The sequence below is a fragment of the Dipodomys merriami genome, unplaced genomic scaffold, assembly GCF_024711535.1.
Source record: "Dipodomys merriami isolate MVZ:Mamm:240054 unplaced genomic scaffold, mDipMer1.0.p SCAF_2994, whole genome shotgun sequence".
In the NCBI taxonomy this organism is placed as follows: Eukaryota; Metazoa; Chordata; class Mammalia; order Rodentia; family Heteromyidae; genus Dipodomys; species Dipodomys merriami.
The window spans coordinates 617-25,883 of NW_027204486.1; the positions used below are offsets into that span (position 1 = coordinate 617).

General features: G+C 47.0%; 1 protein-coding gene across 1 annotated transcript; it reads right to left on the reverse strand.

The window, feature by feature from the left end:
* Nucleotides 1–1,937: 1,937 nt before the first annotated feature.
* Nucleotides 1,938–24,909, reverse strand: LOC138839250 (nucleotide-binding oligomerization domain-containing protein 2-like; the record flags this gene model as incomplete). Its single annotated transcript, XM_070038840.1, has 10 exons — nt 1,938–3,546; nt 4,833–4,916; nt 8,062–8,145; nt 10,241–10,324; nt 10,784–10,867; nt 12,326–12,409; nt 15,466–15,549; nt 15,784–15,867; nt 21,109–22,921; nt 24,804–24,909. Coding segments are annotated over 10 exons (2,580 nt in total), but the record flags the coding sequence as incomplete, so codon positions are not given.
* Between the last annotated feature and the right edge of the window lie 358 nt (nt 24,910–25,267).

Below are 25,267 nucleotides of genomic sequence, written 5' to 3' on the forward strand. Positions count from 1 at the left end.
TATCTCCCTGGTCACTCATGGCATGGCCAGCTTCTTCCCATTCTTAGGAAGACAGTTTACCTGATACCTCTTCAGAGAACCTGTCTTGGACCAATCTTTCAGCAATCTGGAGAAGGTTCCTTTTACCTAGTGTCTTTATTTCTGTGTTAGTCAGCTTTCCTTAGCTGAGATAAACAATACTGGAGAGAAACAACTTACAAAGAAGGAAAAATTTGTTCTGGGCTCCTGGTTTCTGAGGTTTGGTCAAAGGTCATTTGACCCTGCTGCCTTTGATACAGATTGTTAGGGACCCACCTCTTCCTGGGATACTGGGACAGAAAATAAGCATGTTAGAGCAATGTTAAATATTATTAAAGTATTACTAATTACAGTCATCCTTTTTCTATGGCAGTTCACCTATTGTGGCTTCACTGTATTGTGGGTTTAAAAAGAAATAGGTAAATAGTGATCCCTTACCTATCACAGGAGTTATGTTTCAGAGACCCCCACCACAGGTGAAAATCTGTGAAGCAGCAATAAGAGAAGCATGATATAGTGAGAGACAACTATATAACGCTGCTACTTACTAGTTGCTAGCTGCTAGAGCCTTCTACATGACCTCAGCTACCTTGAGAAAAGACTGCCAAACCAGTCAGTCAGAATGTCCTGATGCCAACTTCCAGCGCACTACTCTAACACCTCAAGATACTGCTCCGATAAGCATCTTGCAACAAACTCCAGCTGAATATAAGATGGACTATTACTTCCACTCAGGTGTGGGGGGTGGAGGCAGGGATAGCACTTCAATCCAAATGCAGGTCTGTGATTGGTGTAAACATAATCCTCAGTGAGCAAAATAGATTATCACGTGATTGGTTTAAACACAGTGGTATTTCCCTCAGACACACCCTTGAGCCCTCCCCATCCTGGCTATCCCCCTTGGTATTTTAAAATCAGGATTACATAAGACTTTCTTGTGCATGGGCTTGCCTACCTTTGCTGAACTCCTATCATGAAAAAAAAGAAAAGAGAAAGCAGCTGTGGCAGGAAGGTAAGGCAGTTCAGGCCAGCAAGCTGATTAGACCAAGTGAAACTGATGCACGAGGCAGACAGAGACTAGCTCACCTGGTTGAGCCTCACATCCTATACTGCCACCTTAGCTGTACTTCATCCCAGTTGACAATAGTCCAGGAGAGATTGCTACTGCATTCTAACATTCACTCATCCACCTACAACTATCCACCAACAGCACTAGAAAAGCTTTCCTTTGCCTACTTACAATTTCTGTCTAGGGAGAGCAGAAGGAACTCAGCCAGCTGTTTAGAATACTTTGGGCATGCGGCAGCATTTTACATTATGGCGAGTATGTGGTGGCGGAAACTGCTTACCGCATGGCAGCCAGGAAGCAAGAGAGGTGGAGGGCGGGGTTCCTGATATGAACCTAACTTCCTTCCACTAGGCTTCACTTCCTAAAGGCTTCACCATCTCCCAGTAGCATGCAGGCCAGGATCAAGCCTTCAATACATAGGACTTTGATGGACATTTCAAAACCAAATTAGGGCAATTTCCTTCCTAACACTTACTGCAATGGACACATGTGCATGGGGCATGCATATGTATTTTAATATATTAGTTTTCTGCCTGCCTTCCCCTCTATGCACCTTCAGAGGCACCAAGACACTATACCTGCTTTGTTCATCTACTGATTGGCCATAACATAACTGATTAATAAGTCATTGATGAAGATGAATTTACAACCCATTATGGTGCTCTGCAAATAGGCTTGTGTGTTTTCCTTTCAGAGAAAGCAGATCAGCCTCTCCCTTCCTCCTGATCATCTATACTAGAAAGAATAGTCCAACCAAGACAAAGCCCAATAACAAAGAGTGCCACAGACAGGCTCACATTAGGAGCCCAGGGACATGCGACAGCATTTATTGAGCCAGATGCTCACAAAAACCTTTCAAGGAAGCAAGAGTCCACCACAGGCCAGCAGTCACCTGAGCCCTTGCTCATTAAATATAGCTAAGAATGATCTCAGTAAGGCCTGCACAGGAGGTTGCTGGCAGAGGAAAGCTGAACACAAACCTTCTCCATCCTTCTCCTGTTAAAAGATTCCTGGAGCCACATGGGGAGACTTGAGAAAAGACCCAGAGGCCTTTCCACATTTGCCATAGTCTCTCAGCCCAGGCACTGCGGGCTCCTCCTGCACAGCTTAAAACTTCACGCTGGTTAGACTTTTCTATGCTGAAGCCAAATGTGTTCTGATTGCCAGCCTATTTCTGAGAACTGCTTTTGCCTTAAGCAGTAAATTATCTGGTTGAACACCCCCCAAAATTCAAGTAGAACATTGTGCTTTAAAATTTGACAAGCTTAAGGAATATTTTTAAATGTTTGATCACAATGAAGAAAGCTGGGAATTCGATAAGCATTTTTCTTCTGTATAATTTGTGCTATAAAGTTCACAGGCATGTTTTCTACAAAATACCAACTCGAGAGAATAAAACAAATATTCACCAGTTTTCACACATAAATAAGATTTAAAGTAGTAACATCTGCAGAGCACATAACAGTTTACAAAGGTTTTGACCTACATTATTTGGAAAAATCCAGAAAGACATTTACTCCGAAGGAGGAGCTTGGTTTTGTCCCCATGTAAACTTCTAATCCCCAGCTAATATATCCCAGTGCATTCTGTCACAAGTGAAATATCATTATTGCTTTATGGTTGTGTTTCAGAAGTCTATTGTCAAAGTTCAGTTCATAGGCATCAGCCGGAGGCCTAATAGGGCTGTTTGAAATGCTGGCCCAGATTAATTTTAAAAAGCTGCCTTTGGACATGTTGCTGCTTCCAAAGGCTTAACTGGAGAGTAATTGATTTCACTGGAAATAAAATGTCCATGTGTGATCTCTGCTGGAGTGTGGTCACATTTTTCTTGCAAATCTAGAATGTCTAAGGGACAAAATGCTGTTGTGTTTCTCCTTCCAACAACGTTTTAAGCACCAGCAAGGAGAGCAGGGTAACTGTATGACCTGAATGCCAGGGTTAGGATGCTGCTGGGCCTCAGGCAGAAGTGGAAGAACCAGGAAAGAATAGATGCTTTTGGTGTGAGTCCAGGCTACGACAGATGGCCTGAGTCGGATGTGGCTGAGAACTAAGAGCGCCTCCTGAGACATCTCGGGGCACCTTTCATGAGGGTCCAGGTTTCTAAACCAACAGGCATTTATGGGTCCCCTTGTCTTCCCTTCCCCAGCAGCCCCTCTGTGCATTTTATCCATGGTCTGGGAAGAACTTGATATCAGAAGCGGGTTTGGGAAAAGTTGATTCTAGAGGGTCCTGAAGAGCCTTCAGTCAGAGTAAGATGACCTGCATTGCTCCCAGAAAATAAATCCAATCCTCAGCAGGACAAGGCATTGGCCAGATATCCAGCTTCCAGAGTCCAAACCCACAGATAGCTCACAAACAAAGTGAGATGAATGTCAGCCCAGAAACATCAAAGCAAGAGTCTGGAGTCTGTGTGGCTGAGCATCTCCGTTTCCTCTGGAGAGAAAGTGTTCCCTCGGAGCCTGCAGAGACAAAGTGAACAAAATTAGAACAGGTCTTTCAAAGGGAAGCTGCTCCTTTTAAACCTATGCCTGGGAGGGGCTGGCCCTTGGGCCTAGCTACAAGCGAGGAATGATGAATGTGATGCTGTTTTTAACCCTCTGTCCCCAGAGCAGTTCATGAATTATTGCCCATGATGAACAAGATGCAGTGACCTGGCAGAAAGACTACAACACTAGGCCCAACGGGGCATATACTCCCCAAGGCTGGTCAATCTTTTTTTTCAGGCAACAACCAAATCTGTCAAGAATGCAAGGATCAAGTTCTGACACCCAGCCCCATCGATGAGGACATCACAGCCCTTAAATATCAACCTGAGGCTGGCTGTTCCCTGAACACAGAATGTGACATTTCTTAAGATTGTGCAATGATTTAAAAACAACCCTCTTGAACCTTTGTTCTGCTGACTTCACGGGCTATGGACTTGTTAAATCATACCAAAAGCAAAAGCTTTCCAGCCCTGGGGACAGTTGAGAGTTTTTGTTTTGAATTTCAACACAAATTTGTTCTTACCTTGATATACTTTCTGAGGAAGACACAGGTCTATCTATAAGCTTAAAACAAGGGTCACAGGCTCTCATGGAGAGGCAGACAAAAGGTATCATCTGCATCTCCCATTGTTTTGGATCCTGGAGGTTCTATAGGGTGGAGATCATGACACAGCATGGCCACACCTGTATCATTAAAAGCTATAGTCTTTCATAGACTTAAAGCAAACTAACATCAAGTCACAAAGATTTACACTCATTTCCAGGGACTTCAAATAATAAATAGAAAGGATTTCTTTACTTTAACTCACAAGTGAGTGTTACTATGTTTCGAGCAATATATACCAATATTTAAAAACTTATATTTCCTGTTCAGAATTGTATTTCAGACTAGGTATGAGGGCACATGACTCTGTGTAATTCCCATACTTGGAAGGCAGAGACAGATTTTGAATTTGAGGCCAGCCTGCCTAGGCTACATTGGAAGACTGTCACAAAGCAGGAGGGCGGGAGCTATATTCTTTTCATTCTCCCATTCTTTGATACCTACATACCCTGTTGCTTAAAATAGAAAAAAAAAAAAAAAAACTCCTGGTTTTAAGTAGAAGAACCATTCTCTGCTTGGAGACCTGATGTCTCTCTTCCCAGCCAGAGATCTGGATTCATCACATGCAGAAGGGATGCGGCCATTTCTCTCATCCCTCACCCCATTTCATAGATAGGAAAAAAATGAGGCTCAAAGAGGTCACCAGGAGCCTTACCAGACTTCCAGGATGGTGGTGTTCATCTGGAGGGCCTGCAGGAGAGCTTCTGCACCCAGGTGGGTGATGCCATTGTTAGATAGCCTAAAGAAGAAGAGGGAATGGAAGGCTTCAGGTATAGAAGCCTACGGCAGCCACCTATCCCTAGACATGTTCCTCTCCTGACTGAGATTTCCAAGGAGCACCTCTACAAAGACTCAGAACCTTCTGTGAAGCGAACGTTCTTGCTTCCATTTAGATGATTACTGCTTCCACCTAGATGACTGAATTAGGCAGCCCCTCCCTTAAGGATAAAACTATAGGGTCATGGTAAGATATCTGAAGGTTAGTTCCAGAATCCCAGAGATCAAATCCAACCTCTTCCTCTTCCTTTTGTTATCTCAAATTTCCCCACCTGTAAAATGGTTCTAAGAAATATATACCTTATGGAGTATTGAACATTGAACAAAAAACTGCCTAAATCAGCACAGTATCTAATGAACAGGAGATAATCAATGGATAGATTGTTTTTGTTGGGGGGCCTATGGGGGTGCACAGGGACACAGGCTAGAGACAACAGGAGGCTGGGACAGGAGGGAAAAGATGAGCCATGATCAGTGAGGGCAGAAGAGCCCAGTATTTCCCATGCTGCCTTTTGCTTACAGCTTTGCTTTCTGGTAACTTCTGGTGCCTGCCCTCCCCCTCCTTGCCATGCCAAAAAGGTCTTACAGCTATGTCAACCACCAGCGTGTACTAAAGTTTCCTTCTGTGCCAGCTCTTTGCCTATATTCTGCCAGTGAATGTTCACAGCTCCATGAAGAGGGGTAATTAATACCCCTATTTACACTCAGCAACTAAGGTGCTTGAGCAAGGAAAGACAGCTGGCAGTGGGGGAACCAGGGTGCAGATCATCTGGCCCCAATCCCAGATGCTCACAACACTTGGCAGAGATGATGCTGGGAAAATGAGACAGTCTCTCTCTCTCTCTCTGTCTCTCTCTGTACATACATGTATGCAGCTGAGATTTTATGGGGAAACAGTGAAGGAGAATGAAGTCCAGATGCTGAATAGGTGGCTGATGGCAAGATAGGGTGGTACACCCCTCCCCTTCGTCAGTTGAGTGCCTGGCCTCCTCAATTGGGATTGAGTGGAGGTGGGGTAGCTGTCACAGTAAGAAAGGACAAATTTGCTATATCTAAACCTGGAAATCAAGGCCCAACCATGGCCAAAGGCCCCCAGAGAGCAAAGCGAACATCTAGCTTGGACAAAGCGAGGCTCCCCAGCCTGCTTGCACTCAAGTGAGGCCCTGTGGAAGTGTTTTCTCCAAACATTGGCAACTCCCTAGCCTGCAAAGCACCACAAACACACATTGCCAGCGCGGATGACAATCTGGCAGCAAGGCCAGAGGCAGCTGTCCGCCTGTCTCTGAAGACAAGTATATTCTTTGGGCTATATTTGTCAGGGCAGATGCCACCTTCCTCTAGCCAAAGAAGTCACTGCTGATGGGTGCCCCCAGTCCCCGAGAGAGACGTTTGCCTCAGTCTCTGGGTGTACAGACATAAGTCCGGCAGTCTCGCATCTTTCATCCCTGTCCCTGTGGCACAGGCCCCTGGACCTTGAGTCTACCAGAAGAAGCCACAGCATGGCCTCCATCATCTCTGGCCCAGGCTGCTTTCAGCCCTCAACTCCTACATCCACAGGGCCATGATCTCTGCCCTTTAACCTCCCTGCTGCCATCAGCTTACTCCAAGCTGCCCTCTTCTCTCACCTGGGTCTCCCACTTACTTTCTGTTTCTACTGGGCCATTCTCCAGGCTTTGGCTTTCAGAATAAGAATGACCTTCCTATGATATAGAGCTGTCACGACTGATTGATTGATTTTGGTGGTGGGGGCAGCAGTAAGGTTTGAGCTCAGGGCCCTGTACTTGCTAGGCAGGTACTCTACCATTGAAGTTATGCTCCTGGTTCTTGGCATTCTATGATTTTTCAGCTAGGATCTCATGACTTTCTCTGGGCTGGCCTGAGCCATAATCCTCCTACTTGCTTTGTTCAAAGCTGGGATCACAGGTGCTCACCACCATACCTGGCTTAGTTTGTTCAGATGGAGGCGAGGTCTCACTGTTAACCTAAGCTGGTCTCAAACTATGATCCTATTGACCTCCACCTCCACTTTCAGCTTTTTGGTGGCTATTTGAAGATTAGAGTCTCATGGGCTTTCCTGCCCAGACTGGCTTTGAACCACAACCTTCAGATCTCAGCCTCCTGAGTAGCTAAGATTACAGGTGTTACCTACCAGTGCCCAACAAGAGACATTTCTTTTTTTTGGGGGGGGGGGTCTGGTCGTGGGGCCTGAACTCTGGGCCTGGGCACTGTCCCTCAGCATTTCAGCTCAAGGTTAGCACTCTACCACTTGAGCCATAGCGCCACTTCCGGCTTTTTTCTTTTTTTGCTTACCTTGTGCTGAGGAATCAAACCCAGGACCTCATGCATGCAAGGCAAGAGCTCTACCACTGAGCCACCTTCCCAGCCCCAAGAGACATTTCTTATAGAGATACATTAGTGGTTTGTAAATGAATGCATGAATGTCAACAAAGGGTACACTTGTAAATACAGGCAAGTGACCACATCTGCAGTCCAGATGCAGATCAGCCAGGAGCCTCCTTCCTGAGCAGTGGTGGCCAGGAACAAAGAGAGACACCCTGCCAGCCACACAGTGGGGTGCAGTTGGCAACCTGCCCATCCCTGTTCTTTCAGCTTACTCTTCCAACTCAAGAGTTGCATGCTGGCAGACTTCCCACACTCTGTCTGGAGCCTTTATGACAATAGAATGGTGGATGTGAGCTGAAACTTACCCAGTGACCATCAGGTCTGCAGGAGAATTTTCCCCACAGAGTTCCCTGCACCACAGAGGTTGGGCACTTGGAGATCCAGGTCTATTGTTTGGGTAGTAACTAGGTACGTGTGAAGTTGGATGCTAGAAGCCTCATCCACGTGGAACTCCAGCTTCCTTCAGGGCTCACTGACTCAGGATCGCCTCACTGGTGACCTTCCTTTCCTGACTGTGTCCTACTATTATAGTGGCCCCACACTTCCTGGGGCCACCTCTCACCACTGGCTGCCTCGTGTAATGCATTCCTCCCCTCCAAGACCAACACATGTTGCTTTCATCTTTATCTGGGCTGAGAAGCTGCCCTGAGCTCTGCTTCAGAACCCAGCTCCCAAGACCTGGCTCCTGCTTACAGGGTCCTTACTTCAGGACTCTCAAACTCGAATTTCTCTTCAGTCCTTCGGCAAGCCAACACACTCCTTCATCCCCGATATGGTTCTCCTCCAGACTGACAAGAACAGAGAGAAAATCAGGCAGATCTGATAACACTTACAGTGGAAGATGTCAGTAATGGTTTTCCTATGTTCTCCATTCCCCACCCCCCATTTTGAAAATCCAAGCTTACAGATATATTATCATTCTTAATTCCAGGACATCTGTGCAAGGAATTCACTCCAAAGCGCTACTACGTAAAATACCCGTCATCCCCAGTTAGCCAATTTCCTTGTTTTTGTTTTTCATATTACTGGAAAGCTCATTTCTTTTCAGACAGCCATGTGCTGGATGACAAACAAAACAAAACAAAGAAAACCACCTACATTTCCCCCTCCACTGCAGCCAGGGTTAGCCAAGTGAAATTGATATATGGAAATTTGACAGCTGCTGCTTACAGCAATGCTTTTTAAAGGACAGGACCCTGTTGACCTATACCTTTAGCCCTTTTCAGATATACAAAGTAGATCCCAGAATACAGAAGTAGTAGTTAAGAGAAGCAGCCATCTTGTGATAATGAGGCAATCTGCCATGAGGAGAACTGAAGGCCTTGGTAGTCTTTTGTAGACACCATAACAGCTCCACACTGCTGAAGCCTAATGCAATGTTAAATTAGACTAAATTGGCTAGAAGCTGCTTTCACGTGCTCCTATGCAGCAAACTACAACCTAATTTAATATCTAAACAAACTGTGACCTAACTAAGATTATATTCTGGTAAAAAATAGCTAAGTCTCAGCCAGTCATAGGTTGCCAACTCTTCACATCATGCCCAAATAAGGCCAATGAGGAGCTGTAACCAATCAGACTGTTTCTGAATATCAAGTCCTTTTTCTGTCTGTCAATACCACCTGCCTACATTGCTATGTGGGGCACTCTGAACCTAACCTGGCTCTGAGTGCTGCCCGTTCGTGAAACTTCTTGGCTCAAATAAACGCTGCTAATTTTAATTTGTCTGAAGTTTTTATTTTAACAGTAACCATAAGTGGCACACTCATGGTGAGGTGCTTCTCTATCAAGAAATGATCCAGTCAGGATATAATCAATGACAATTCAGCACCAAAGACCCCTGCCAATAGCCAGTACCCACCTGTAGTATCTGCTTTGTAGCAGATAATGTTTCTCTGCTTCCTAGAAATATCAAGCAGTCTGCACCTTCTCTCCCTGATATATCTAGAATCTGAAAGATGTCCCTGGAATGGAAGACCCTACAAGCAGCATCTAAAAGAGGATAAGTTTGGAATCTGCTTCAGGTCAACAGTAGAAGCACAAATCAGGGGTCATCTTTCAGTACCCCCATATTCCATTTATTTTTCAAAGTGACTTTGGTTTAAATACTCAGGGGTCTTAGGTACTCAAACGCACTTTGAAAAATCAAAATGTCCTTAATAGTAGTAGTCAGAGGACTAGTAGAAATTGTTGTCATAGCACCAGCAACTGTAGCAGTAAGCTTGCCACAGTTACAATTTAATACTTAAGAACTGACACATATGCCAAGCTATATTAAGTCCTTCACAAGCACTACCTTACCTAACTCTCACAAATGTCTTTTTATAGTTAGAAACAGTCTTATTTTACAGGTAAGAAACCTGAAATTCAGAAATTGTTATTTAGCTTGCCAAAGATCACAGCTTGTGTAAATCCAAAGCCTGTGATCTCCACCATTATATCATATGCAGGCAATAAACAAACCAACAAAACAATAAATATAATTACATTAACCCTAGGCTCTATAAGCTTCATATGACAAAGGACAAAAAAAAGACAAAATCAATCACTCAGCCTTCCACCTTTCTCTTATCTACATAGCTGCTCCCATTGATGAGGTCGAAGTCAAAGACAGGCAATTAACATCACTCCAGTGATCCTATCTATTCAGGAAGCTGAAAGCTGATGATCACAATTCTGAGTCAGTCCAGGCAGACAAATCTGTGAGTGAGACACTTATCTCCAATTAACCAGCAAAAAGCTGGAAGTGGAGGTATGGTTCAAGTGGTAGAGAGCCAGCCTTGAGCTGGAAAGACCACTGCAAGGGCAGAAGGCCCTGAGTTCTAACCCCAGTACCAGATGTTTCCTGCCTCCCCCCGGAGCAGGGGAATCTCACAAACTTACCAGAGCTCTTCTAATGCTATGTTCTTCTCCAACATGAGTGCTAAGGCTTGGGCACCCACACTGCCAATGTTGTTCCCCACCAGGCTGACATAATCATGGAACAATAAAAAAAAACAAAACATGTTAGAGCAGGGGAGACCTTGAAGGTAGAGATAAACTTACCTACGATAGGCAAAATAAATGGCACACTCATCACCACCCTCCCAGTGTGCTTCATTCAGATATTACTAATAGATTTCAGTGCTTTTTAAGACCAGGAACAGTCTTTGGAATTAATCCTTAGGGCAAAATGTGACTGACAAAGCTCAAGATCCTCAAGTTGCAGGCAAGACTCTAATGAGGGAGGAGTCACTCCTAAAGTCACTCAGACATTCTCAAGTTTCCTGACTCTAAACCCAATGGTCTTTCTCACCCTACTGCATAATACACCAGGAGGCATATTGGAAATGAAGTTCAACAACCCTCAAAATACTGCCACATCCCTCCCCCCTCCCTCCTCTCCTGGTTCTTCCTGTAATTATTCAGTACAAACCTGCAGCTTACCTAAGCCACGTCAGACTCCGGTGATCTGTTAAGGCTTCAGCCAGGGCTTGGGCACCTTTGTCACCTACACTGTTGCCCCAGAACCTGAAAGGGCCAGCAGAGGCCACAAAGAGTATATATGAGCACCTACTGCGTGTTCTACATGCTGTTCTCTGCAGCCCCAGTGCAAAGGACTGGACAATCCATTTTGGATAAGTCTGATAGGGCCACAGGGGCCCCAGCAAAGTGGTCCTGTTACCATCTTTGATGTGGGATAGCCAGACTTCACTGAGACTTTTTAGTAGCTTTAAACCACAGACTTACTAATGGGGTCCCATCTACCTCATACCCTCAAGGACTGGAAATTCTCAATAGCAATTCACATGACTGTGACTTTTTCTTTCCTGACATATACCAGATTTTCTTCCTGGTAGCTCTAAGTTTGTAATTACCTAGGGATCACACAGAACAAGTCTAACTCTTCTCTCACAAGATAACTCCCTATCTTTTACTGATTCTTAAAATATCCAGTTCTTCATAGTGTCCAGCTCCTCCACATTCTGGGTCCTCCTCTCTGACCCACTGTAAGTTGGAAAGATCCCTTTTGTAAAGGTGGAGCCAGCACATAGCTTCCAATCCAGCTGCTTGTAAGTGAGACAGCGCATGGCTTGCTTGCTGCACTTCTTTGACTCCTCAGGCTATGTGTAAACATTGCTCTATGCTCTGTGGATGGGGCGCTGTAATTGCAGAAACAAACTGGGAACAACCTAAGCAGGCATCCCTAGGTGACATTAAATAATTAAGGGCATCCAAGTGGTGGAATACTATGCAGCTATTCCTCACAAAACGAGGGCACAGTGGTGGCTCTTGAATCAGCCTGAAGACAGTGAAAAGCTCTGCCACAAGACAGTCCTACTCCTGGTTTACACTGAGCTTTTAGGCAACCTCCCTGCCATGGAAGTGAGTTAACTACCTGGGCCTTAGGGTTTTCTCTCTACAGTCTTGGGATTCTGAAAGTCCCACTTCTTGTCAAATGGGAGTGGCTTGCACAGGACAGGAAAGGGACTGCTGGGGGTGACATGGGTGAAAACTTAGGGTATAGACAGAGACAGGTTCCCCTTTGCTGTCCTGCTGGATGTGGGTCCTTCCTTTTGACTGGCTTGGATTCTCTCATTTCCCTAGTAGTGGGCAGTAGCTCTGAACAATCGAGAACAGCCCCTCCCATTCCAGATCCTTTCTCATCTTCTTCCTCATCCTTCCCCACCTCATCCTTCGTTTGGCCAGGGATTCTGGCTTGAGTACAGCTGACTGCAGTCTGGTGGGGTTCTTCAGAAATGCAGAGTAGTTCTAAGCCACAGCCTGGTTCTCAGCAGCCTCAAGCTCTAGAGGTCTTCAGACCCCCAGGGCAAGGCCCTCACCACCCCTACCCTGCCATGTTGAACTTCTGGTTTATCAAGTGAAGACACCAGCATGGAGGCAGCTAAGAGTCACTCATTCTCTACCCACCTGATCCTCCTTCAAACTGCCTCCCTGTAGGCCCCTTTGCCCTGAGCCCCAGCCTACCCGAGGAACTGCAGGGAGGTGTTGTCTTTGAGGCCTTGGGCCAGCACCTGGGCTCCTGTAGCTGTGATGTAGTTATTGCCAAGCCTGGAAGGAGGATAAAGCAGGGTGAGAGAGCACAGCCACAGGCAGGGTATGAGTGGGACAGGGCCTTGGGTCCAGAGCCCTCTCCCACAGTGAGGCCACTGTGTATCTTTGAGCTTACAGACAGCTCCCACCACTTCAACCCCGTGGTCCACCAGTGAAGGCTAAGTGTGAACGGCTTGTTTTACAAAGCATACCAGTCTGGACAGGAGCTACAGTAGGGAGCTATTGTGGGAGCTTGGTGTCTGAAAGGAACCCAGATGACTTAAGATTTCCTCTTAACCTCTTTCCCCTTACCCTCAGCCATCCTCAGTCTACACCCCAGAATGCACTGCATGAACTTCCCAGATCTACAGTCACCACAAGGCACATTTTACCTCTGCTGGGAGCAGCGGGCAGTGGGGAGGAGGGAAGGAAGCAAGGGAAGGAAGGCTCTAGGGACAGCCAAATCCAGCCACCTCTGTGAGTTCAGAAAAGAGTTGTTAGTGGAACTCAGGGCCTGGATGCTCGCCCTTAGCTTTGTCACTCAAGGCTGGTGCTCTATCACTTTTGCTAGTTAATTGGAGATAAGAGTCACATGGACCATGGTTTCCCTTATTTGCAATATCTAGTATATGTATGAGTCAAGCAGATAAGGTCAGATAATGTGATGTCAGGAAAATGAACCCTTAGATGTGTATTTTAATGTTTTTTCTTTCATGCATGTGTCTCTAACGCATTTATAAGATTATCTCTTTGTTGCTTTGTATGTCCCTCCCCCACAGTATAACCCCTGCTTTCACTATATTTTATGTCAGTATAACTTGTGGAGGAGATGGGGAAAAACCAGTTGTTTAAGGATACAGGTGGACCTGTTGCAACAATGAGAAGTACAAGTTGTCATGTCCAAAATGAGCTTTACAACGTCGGTGTGGGGGGGGGGGGGAGGAGAAGGATGGGGAGTGGGGGGGGAGGGGGGAGGCTGGGAAGTGATGTGAAGGGTAAACAAAGGAGGAGGCTGCAGTGCTTGGTAAGAAATGTATGCATTATCCTGCCCATGCAATTGTAACCCCTCTGTACAGTATGTTCACAAATAAAATAAAATAAAACTTAAAAAAAAAAAAAGAGTCACATGGACTTTCCTGCCAGGGCTGGCTTCAAATAGAGATCCTCAGATCTCAGCCTCCTGAGTGGCTAGGATTACAGGTGTGAGCCACCAGTGCCTGTGAAGGGCTTTAAGCCCCTCTGGTTTACATGAGAAGGCATGTGACACCGTGGGAATGCACCTGAAACACTTCCAACCACATTTCCCTGAGGTGACCACAAGCAAGGCATGCTAGGTTCTGGAAATTAACATCGAGGTCTTGCAGCAAGACTTGCTTGCTGCAGACTGCCCCAGCAGCAGAGGACCTCACCCAAGACTCTGGGGGTCTGACTAGGCAAAGTGGGCTTGAGGGTGCCCCAATGGCCTTGCAACTTCTCAAGCTGCATCAAAGCCTAGAGTGCTTCCTCTCCACTCTCCTTCCTTCCCTGCTTTTCTCCTTCACTCGGGGCCTAACACCCTAGTTCCTCCAGCTCCCTTCCCTTGTTTCCCCTCACAAGCATTTCCCCCAATACATTTGTTGCACATCTAATCCGTTGTGGACTAAAACAGGGATAACAAGCTGTGAGCTTATATAATTTACCCACGATCCTTCAGTCCCTGAGCCGACTATATAAAGAACAGCCTGGACTGCACCAGCTCCTCATGCATGCTAACTCAATTCATCAAATTCATCTCCACAACAACCTATAAGATGGCTATAATTATGATCCTCAGAGGCAGAAACACTCGGCTGGTCAAGGTCTGTCCAAGAAAGCTCATGAGGATTCAAATCACAGGTGTTTCTAGACTCCAAACCCTCACCGTGGGCAGCCTCTCTCCCAAAGCCCTGGTTCCCAAGTCTGACCAGGTACTGGCCACAAACTGAGGCCTCCAATTCTGAATCCACCACCCTTATGATCCCCACAGCTCTCCCTGGTTGGACAGGCCAGGTGAGTCTCAGAGAGCAAGTGATAGTGAAAGAACAGACTCTTTTGTACATAATGGAACCTTGGCCTGGGACTCTGCAACCTCGGATGAGCCTGAGCTATGTGGCCAAATTAAACATGACAGCTCCCCAAACCCAGTCCAGCATCTGAGAAGAACAAATAGAAGTGATTCAGTTACTGCATTACAAATCTCTGTAAGAGACAGGGGGAAAATGGAGGGGAGATGGGAAAGGAATTGAAAGAAGAATAGGAAGAATAGGAAGAAGAAGAAGAAGAAGAAGAAGAAGAAGAAGAAGAAGAAGAAGAAGAAGAAGAAGAAGAAGAAGAAGAAGAAGAAGAAGAAGAAGAAGAAGAAGAAGAAGAGGAGGAGGAGGAGGAGGAGGAGGAGGAGGAGGAGGAGGAGGAGGAGGAGGAGGAGGAGGAGGAGGAGGAGGAGGAGGAGGAGGAGGAGGAGGAGGAGGAGGAAGAGGAGGAGGAGGAGGAGGAGGAGGAGGAGGAGGAGGAGGAGGAGGAGGAGGAGGAGGAGAGCAAAGGAAGGAAGATGAAGAGAAGTGAGGGGAAGGGAGGGAAGGGGAGGAGTGGGGAGAGGAGGTCTCAGAGGGACTAGCTGGGAGGCATTTAAGGGCATCTGGTAGGATAGAGACTCTAGTGAGACCAGCAGGTTCTGGAGCAGAACAGCAGACTTCTGGAATAGAAGTGCAAACCTTGTCTATTCCGCATGGTAAAAGGAGCTTGGGAGAGCATCCCAGCAATTGAATGCCACAGCTGTGGTGGTAAATGACTACTAGGCCTCCCACAGCAGGACATATTCAGTGTTCATCAGTAACCCGGACAGCCTGACACTCATAGCCACGGGAAAGGCCTGGAAACTCCTTTTTTGCCTTAGAGCTAAAGTTCTAGCAGGCAGGAAATCCTGATGCTCAGGAAATCCCCCTCAAAGCTAGAGAGTCCTACATGTAGTCAGGGATCACAGGCCAAGCAAGGCAGACCTCAGTGGAGACCAGATGACACTGATTCCTCTGTGGGGATTGGGGAAACCCAGAGCTCACCTCAATGCCAAGAAGTTCTGTTTGGACGCAAGGAGCCTGGCCAGGGAACCCGCACAGCCATCAGTCAACTTGTTGTTGAACAAACTGTTAAATTTCAGAAGAGAGAGGATATGGTGACAAGGCATGTGGCCAGGGAGGACAGATACCCACGAGTGTCCATTCTCTCTTCCATTCTGTTCTCCCAGGAGCCACCCTACCCCCTCTAGCCAGGCAATACTGTAGCCCAGCTCATTACCCACTCATTTGGCCCAGCAACACAGCCAAAAAAATTAGACTTGAGGACACCGGACCCAGTGTCCACAGCTCAGGCCTACTTACGCTAACTTCTGTAGCTGTTCACAGTGAAGAGCATGTTCAATGAGCTGGCAGATGCCTCGGTCTGAGATATTGTTATCTCGTAAACTAAAAACATAAACAACCAAATAAATAAGTAAACAAGACAGCAGAAATTTGATTAAAAATAAGTGCTAGCCTCTCTGCTTCTGGAAATGACCACAAGGTCAGGATAACCCCAGAAAGGAAGGAGATGGTCAGTATCAGAAGCTGATCATGTAGAGGACAGTCCAAAGAGTGGGGGACCTAGAACTTTGAAGAACACTGGATCACATTTCAGGCCCTGTTCCCATCTGTGTTAAAGGCAACAATCATCACAGCAGTATCACAAAGGATCCAAAGATATGGCCCATGGGGGAGATGCATCTGGAACCAGGTAGGCCACCACTGGGATACCTGTCATCACCATTTTCTAGCAAGTAGTAGATGGTAGACCAGTTAGATGAGAGTGACCAAAACTTTGGGAGCATACATGTAGTTGTGGTTGGCTGGGCCCTACTGGCTTTCACTGTTGCAGGCTACATCCTGCAGAACAACCCCTTCCAACAAGCCTCCAGGGGGCACCATTTCCAAATCTCACCTGGTCAGCTAAAAGTTTTTCATATAGATATAGACAGACAGACAGACAAATAGATATTTGCCAGGCTCCTTCCCAATACTGGTGATTCCATACCTGTAGACCTATTCCAGACTCAGGAATCTGTTTATTTTAACTGCATGCACATGACTCTTTATTTTCAGGCACTTGGGAGGCTATAAGTGGTCAGCCATCAGCTGACCATTGGCAGGCCATTTACTATGTGCTGGTCCCTCTATCCACAAGAAGGAATGATGGCATTGCCACCCGCACTGGGCTGTGCGTATGTGCTCCCAGAGCATCTAGCACATGGTCAGAGTATTCATGGACACTCACAGGCATAGTGCATTTTATATTCCTGACCTAGGCACTTCCCTAGATACTGCTCAACAGTAATATTATGTAATCCTCACCATAGCCCATGTGGGAGGTGCTTCTATAATGTGAAGAAACTGAGACTGAAACAGGTAAAGTAACTTGGCTGAAGTGCCTCAGCACCAACAGGGTTGAGCCCAGATAGTATGGCTGCGAATCTCAGCCTTAACCAGAGCTCCATGCAGTCACCGTATCACCTTTCGGGGGCCCTCATGATCCATGGTTTGCAGATTGCAGGTTGTATGACTTGTTCATAGGTCATAAAACCAATTTGGGAAGTCTTGAGCAGTATTTTAAAAACTGAAATAGAAGACAAGAAGAGAGTAGAGCATATCCAAGTTAATTAGGGAAATCATTCACCAAGCTTTGTTTCAATCCCACACACCATGTGTCTGGTCCTCTGACTTGCTGTCTCTTGCTCTCTCTCTCACTGTAAGTGACAGTGGAAACTTTGAAACCTATCACCCTAAAGGCAGAGAGCCAGGTCTAAAGAAACCTGCATAGGGGCACTTTGCATTTGTAGTTTTATAGCGGTTGAGGATTTTGGTTGGCATGGAAACGTGGAGTGGGAGCAATGTAGCCTGGCACTGTGGGGGAGGAGCCCATCTTCCTTCCTCCTCCCTCTTTCAATCTCTGTGTGTATGTGTGTGTGTGTGTGTGTGTGTACATGTGTTTGCGCATGCGTCTGTGTGCTGCCTATCTCATTTATCACACACACACACAATGCCCACAGCAACCTCATGGTTGTGCACAAAATAAAGAGCAGGAGAACTCAGTCAAGGACAAACTGTTGTGTCAGTAAGCATTTGTAACAAAATACCTAAGACAATTAATTTGTAAAAAGAAAAGGTTCATTTTGGAGATTCCAGTCCATGGTCCATAGATCCAATTGTTTTGGGACGTATGGTAAGGCACATATCACAGTGGAAGTGTCTGAAGAAACAGCCTGTATCCTAAGGTCGAGATGAGAAGGAAGAGGCCTGGATCTCATGATTCCTTTCAAGGGCATGCTTCCAATAACCTAAAGACTTACCACAGGTCCTACTCCTGATGATGCCACCCTGGAGATCAAGTCTTTATCTCATGGACCTTCATGGGATGCTATACAAACCATAGAAAAGTGAATGGAAAAACCAAGCTGATTCCTTTAGAATACTTGTTCTCACCGTGAGAACTAGAATGAATACCTATACTAGAATCAACAGCAACACTGTCAGCCTGGACCACTAAATCTACTGAACAGGAATTCCTGAGAGAAGTCCCCAGAATGGTTGCATATTGCAGTCAAAGTTCCAGGCTAGAAACAGACTGGCTTCCCCTCTCTCTCTGAATAGAAGAGAAAGCCAGCTTCCTGCAGCTCTTTTGCATACCATGGAATGACAAGAACATTCATAATTGAGGAGAGGGGATCCAGGCAAGAATGCAGGGGTGTCTGACCTCTTGGTACTCAAGGATTCCTTTGAGAACTGGTCTGATCTTAGCTACACAGAAAGCTGAGATCTGAGGATTGCTGTTCAAAGTTAGCTGGGGCAGAAAAGTTCACTGGCACAAAAGCACTTTATTTCCAATTAACCAGTTTAAAAAAAAAAAAAGCTGGACTGGACGTATAGCTTCAGTAGTAATGTGCCAGCCTCAAACAAGAAAACCTAGTGAGAAGATAAAGCCCCAAGTTCAAGGCCCCATACTGGCATGTACGTGTGTGTACACCACACCCCCGACACCCACAGACTAAGGGCCCAATACAAAGAAAATACACATTCAATTTCCATCCAAATAGCTTCAACACAGACCCAAGCAAGGTAAAACCTTACTTCCCAAGAGAATGAACCAGTAAGCTGACCTCCATTTTCCATTTGCCTGTCCAGATCTATACTCCCCACACTCTCTCCACACTCCCCCTCTCTCCATGCTTGCGCTCTCTCCTGGACTTTGATCCTAAGAAGCTGCTGCCCATTTCCCTTCCAAAACAATAGCAAGCAGCCTGCTCCCTCCCCACGTAGTTCAGTGAACTTCAGGGAAGGGAGAGAGAGAACCAGGCTTTCTTCCCCTAGATGCCACGATCTCAGGCTGCAGGAGCCAGGCTTCCACTCAGCTAGTAAGTGCTCCCCATCCCCCTACTCCTCAGGCCACTTCTACCTGGCAGGAACCCCAGGGCCCTGGGCCCTTCTTCTGTGTCCTTCCTAACTCATGGCCTCATCGCTGTAGGCAGTCAGTCCCTTTCATGGACTCTCCCATTTAAGTGTCATCTATTTCCTTCAAGACCCCAGTGAAGACATTCACGTTTCTATTATATACTAAACGCATATAGGAACTATGCATATTTAACACCATATTATGTCATAAACTTATGACATCAATGTTAGTGTTACCAAGGCCACTGCACCATTTCAGGTAGATCTCCATGTGCCTGTTTCATGCTGCTTGGTCACAGAGAAGATCTACCATTTAATACATTCAAGCCTTTCCTTTGCTCAAGGCCAATCAAGGTTATCTGGAAAGCCTCAAGAGGCTGTGAATAGGGGTGTGTGTGTGTGTGTGTGTGTGTGTGTGTGTGTGTGTGTGTGTGTGTATGTGTGTGTGTGTGTGTGTGTGTAGGTGTGTGTATAGGTGTGTGTGTGTGTGTGTGTGTGTACTCGCACACATGCACCTGACAGCCCTAGGGCTTGAACTCAGAACTCAGGCTAGTGCTTTAACCATTTGAGCGAGAGCTCTATTTCCAGCTTTTTGGTGGTTAAGTGGAGATTAGAGTGTCACAGGCATTCTTGCCTGGGCTGACTTTGAATCATGATTCTCAGATCTCAGCTTCCTGAGTAGCTAGGATTACAGGCGTGAGCCCCCAGCATCTGGCAGCTGTGAATAGATTTTTAACTGTCATCTATAACTTCCCCTTTCTAACTGGTCTAGATAGGCAGCAGGACATCCCCTCCTAAAGTCTGGAAAGGAAGTTGGGGGGCTGATGCTGGTCAACAAAAATCCTCTGTCCTTACTTGCTTCAAGGTGTGGGAAAACGCCCACATGTTCAAAGACCCAGGAAATTCAATGTGCAAACCCTCACATTTCCATCCTAGGGGCAGAAAGCATAGGAAACGGTAAAAGGGAGAGATTCCCCAACTACTTTCTATCTCCTAAGTTCTAGGGGAGGAGGGAGTTGGTCATGAGGCTTGAACTCAGGATCTGGGTGCTGTCCCTGAACATGCTTGCTCAAAACTAGCACTCTACCACTTGAGCCACAGCTTCACCTTCAGTTCTTGAGTGGTCAACTGGAGATATGAGTCTCATGGGGACTTTTCTGCCTGGGCTGACTTTGATCCATGATCCTCAGATCTCAGCCTCCTGAGTAGCTGAGATTACAGGCATGAGCTCTGGTTGGGATTTTAAAGACTGATGGGGCATAAGTCATCTCTGATGACTCTCAAGATCTCTGAGACCTCAAGATTTTTCTAGAGCTGTTGAAGTGCATCCATAGACAGGTTCCCTGCCAGGACCAGGCCTTCAGAATCAGAAAGAGAGTTTTTTTTTTTTTTTTTTTTTTTTTTTTGTCGGTCGTGGGGCTTGAACTCTGGGCCTGGGCGCTGTCCCTCAGCTCTTCAGCTCAAGGCGAGCGCTCTACCACTTGAGCTACAGCGCCACTTCCGGTTTTCTGGTGGTTTTTATTGGAGATAGGAGTCTCACGGTCTCTCCTGCCCGGGCTGGCTTTGAACCGCGATCCTCAGATCTCAGCCTCCTGAGTAGCTAGGATTACAGGCGTGAGCCACCAGCGCCCGGCTAAGAGAGTTTTTAAACCCACACTTGAGTCAGGCACTGGTGGCTCACGGCTGTAATCCTAGCTACTCAAGAGGCTGAGATATGAGTATCAGAGTTTAAAGCCAGCCTGGGCAGAAAAGTCCATGAGACTCTTATCTCCAATAAATTGCTCAGAAAAAGCTGAAAGTGGCTCAACTGGTAGAGTGCTAGCCTTGCTCAAAAGAAGCTTGGGAACAGTGTCCAGGACCTGGGTTCAATCCCCAGGACTTGCAAAAACTAAAAGTAAATTTAAAAATAAACAACCCACATTTGCCATTTCCTGTGTGACTCAGGACAAGTTATTTCATTTCTCTGAGCCTCAACTCAAGGATGGTAACAAGGGCTAATAACATCTCTGCTGACAGCCCAGAGATATGTTCATTCTGGAAAGTATAGTACAGAGCCTAGCACACAGGACATTCAAAGAACACTACACTGGCTATCACTATCTTACGTGGAAACTAAGAATAGGAGGGCAGTGGTTGGCAGAGCTGGAGTTTCCATACTTCTGATCCCAACTGGCTTTGATCGTGGCCTTTCCCATAAGCCTGGGCAACAATACCCAGAACACTCACTAGAGAGCTTTGCAGACACTGAGACAGGGCAGCAGCTGTTCCACACCAATGTCTCCCACAGAATTATGGTCCAGCTGCAGGGCTATGGGCCGCCGGAGGTGCCGTAGCACAAAGGCCAGGGCAGCGCACTCGGCTGGACCCACGCTGCAAAATGTCAACTTGAGATGCCCGATGTCCAGCCCACGCACAGCCTCCCGTGCCAGCCGCTCCTCCTGCATCTCATATAGGCTCCTGATGAGCCAGACAAACCCAGGCATGGCATGCATGCTCTTGGCCTCACCAGGCACTGCTGGCGGGATGGAATGGAAATGCTTGCGGAGGCTTCGAGCCAGACACTGGCGGGCACAGGCCTGGCACCGGAGCAGGGCCTTCTCAGATGCCTGACACTGGGCCAATAGGGCCCGGTGCTCCTGGGACAACAGGCCTGCAAGGAAGGCTGCTGTGATGTGCAGGTTGTGAGGCTCGGCCTTCTTCAGCAGAGCCAACTCGCCGTCTTCCCTGTTCCTGGAGCTCTGGACACACAGCCTGAGCCGCACCCTAGCCGGAGGTAAGCTGCCTGTCTGGTGGCAACTGAAGAGATGTTTAAATAAAGCTGCTGGTGTGTCAGCACTAAGCACCAAGTAGAAGGCTGCAAAGAAACACTGGAAAGTAATGTGCAGGAATTCCAGGGGTGCTGCACTCCCTGGCACACTTTGGGCACGCACCAGGAAGCCAAGAGAAATGTCTTCAGAATCTACCTGTGCTGCCTGGAGCTGCTGGGCTGAGAACACATAGCGGCACATGGCTAGACCCCAGAGAGCCAGGCGGCCCAGGTGCATCAGGGTGGGGAGCCGGCCTTGAAGGAGACCTGGGCCCAGGCCATGGGAGGCGGAGTCTGGCAGGGAGGCATGCAGCAGGAAATGCTGCAGAATCAAAAGGTACATGTCGGTGGTGGTCCTCGGGGACCCCCCTTTATGCAACAGCAGTTCCTGGTGGCACTTGGACACCATCCAGGAGAAGACAGGGAGGTGGCACAGGCCATGCAGGGCTGAGGTAGACTGTAGCAGCTGGATGAGGTGGTCTGCCACGCCAGGCTCACGGTGATGTTTCCTTAGGTACAGCCTGATGGCTTCTTCTGAGAAGCCCCTAATTTGGTACTCGGTGCGCACAAACTTCCTGAGCAGGGCTGACACTGCATCTGGACGGCTGGTTAGGATCTTGCGGGCATTCTTCAGCAGATTGCCCTGCAGAAGGTTGAAAAGCAGAATCTGAACTGATGCGGGATCATGTGGAGAGCAGTGACGCTCTTGGTCTGTGAATCTGAACTTGAACTCATCAAAACCATCAAAGGTCAACAGGACACGGTGAGGTTGGTCAAGCAGAAACTGGAAGATATCCTGTTGGCCAGCATCAGGCCAACAGCAGTGTTCAAAGAGTAGTGTTCTTAAGGATAGTGGCTTGGCCACGCACTGCAGCTGACGGCAGCTGAATGGGAAGACAAAGAGAAATTCCTGGAAGTCTTGCCCTGTAGCCCAGAGCAGATGCAGCCGCTGCAGGAGAGTGCTCTTGCCACTGCCTGCCTCGCCCACCACAAGCACCGTGTCTGCATCTTTATTAAGGTAGCTGTGGGTGCTGAAGAGCTCCTCCAGGCCTAAGGTGGCAGGGCTCTTCTGTGATGGTCCAGTCATGCCCACCTCTGTTCTGATCTCCAGGATATTCTCTGTGTATACATCCTCCAGGCAAAGATTCTCTGTCCCATCATAAGTACTGAGAAAGCGAGACTGAGCAGACACTGTAGTCCTCAGCTTGGATATGTATTTCTGACACTCAGCAGCTGCAAGACAGAAGAGCTGAATGAATGGAGACAGAGGACGAGATGGAACCTGGTTAATCAGGGTGGGGGCTACCTGGGGGAATAGCATGCTACTGCTGGGCAGAGAGGAGCCCAGGGCCAATCTGGCCCTGGCTCCTTCACTGATATAGCTGTTGGCTTTGAGAACACACACAGAATCTTCTGAAGCCTTGATTTCCTCCCCATTGCTTGAGGAAAAGAAGTAGTCAAAGCCATGTGCCAGTGACTCATGCCTATAATCCTAGCTACTCAGGAGGCTGAGATCTGAGGACTGCAGTTCAAAGCCAACCCGGACAGGAAAGTCGATGAGATTCTATCTCCAATTAACCAGCCTTGAGTGAAAAAGCTAAGGGACGGCCCAGGCCATGAGTTAGAGCCCCAGTACTAGTGTGTGGAAACCAGTTCATGCATGTTTCAGTTCTCCTTTCAAGAAAACAGGGAAGTGTTGACCCAGAGTCCCAGACTGGGACTTCAGCATGGTGGTTAAGCCCATTTGTTTTCAACTCAGAGGCCACCAGGGACTTCCCACACAGAGAGCTCTCCACTCACTGTAGCACTGGCAGAGCCATGCAAAACAGGTATTCTGCAACCATGTGTTTTCTTTCTTTTATGGGACAGAGTCTTGTTATGTTGTCAAATTGACCTCCTTAGCCAAGCAATCCCCAAGTAGCTAGGGCTACAGGCATGTTTCACCACAGCCAGGGTGGGGCACCTCTCTTGCTCCCAGAGCTGGTGATATTGCCCCTCCTCCCCCTGCTGGATATCCAGCATCAGAAGACACAGATTTTCCTTTTCAAACCCTGATTTCTAGTACAAGTCTACAGCCATTACCAATAGTAATATCCTTAAAAAATTCATTGTAAAGAAAAACATATGTTGTCACCGTTAGAAGTATATTTTGGCTTGGCCCATGGCATTGTGTTGCAATGCCTCTGTAGACATCTATGCTTAATGATATCATCAGCAAATGTTCACCAAGGTCTGTGTCAGGCACTGTGCAGCAATACCTATATCCTGTTCTTGGATAAGATGGCCCACATTGAGCGCCACTCCCAGGGCTCCAGCCATCCAGCCCACAGGCTTGCTTGATGCCCAGAGGGCAGGACCCAGGGTAAGTCCATCACCACATCAGGCCCATAGTTAAGGGGCTCCAGCACCTATGAACGTCCCCTTCAGTGGTGTGGGAACAAGACTCAAAAAAGTGCCACGTTTGCATCTAGTTTTAGAAAGTGCCAATTTCTTCTTCCAAGAGACAAACAGTATAGGTGGGGGATGTCAGACCTATCTTCCCATACTTCACCATTCAAACTGTCTGCCCAGTTTCCATGTCCATAAGGTGGGAACAACCCCTACTTCTCAGGGCAGAGAATGTGGTAAAGCACCCAGCAGGACAGAATGCCTGGTGTGCCCCAGTTCTGCTAACCAAGCCTCATCACCTCTTCAGTTGGGCTGTGACCAGGGACACACAGTCCACTTGGTTCTTGAGTTTCTGATCATGAGTTGCTTAACTTCAGAGATCAAGAGATTCCAACCCTGACTCCTCAGTATATCTGTATCTTTAAGGTACAGCTGATGAGAACTTAATAGTAAGAAGCACAGGTGGCGCATGTTCTTCCTGTGGAGGATTCAGGGATCAGCAACCATGCAGGCAGGGAGAGCTGACACGAATGCTTCCATCCTCATGGTCCACACAGCAGCCTAATGAGCCAGGTGGCTGTGTTAACCTTATAAGGAGGAAATGGAGTCTCAGGGAGTTTATGCAGTCATATATGGAACTCTGTGCTGGTGTGTGCTTTGTTCTTTAATCACAAATCTGTGTGGACTTCCTTTCCTTCTGTATTAACAGAGAGGAACACCTACATACCCTCAAAAGGCAGGGACCGTGGGATTGGCAACTCCTGAACATGTTCCAGAAGGAAAGCAGCCAATCCATTTGCCTTCACTGCAGCAAGATCTAGTAGCCTTCTTGCCTATGGGAAAAGCAAAGGCCACAGTTAATTCAGAAAGGCTGGTGGAGTGGTACGGGAGCGCTCCCCACAAGTACAGGCAAAGCCTCCCTAAACCTGAAAAGCCGAAATCCAAAAGTCTCCAAAATCCAAAACCATGGGTCCAAAAGCATAAAATTCAAAGCCGTGAAACTTAAGTTTCACATACAGAATTATTTGAAATCTTGCATAAAATTACCTTCAGTCTGTTTGCATAAGGTGTATAGGAAACATAAATTAATTTTGTTTAAACTTGTAATAAGATGTTCATTAGGGGCTGGGAAGGTGGCTCAGTGGTAGAGCGCTTGCCTTGCATGCATGAGGCCCTGGGTTCGATTCCTCA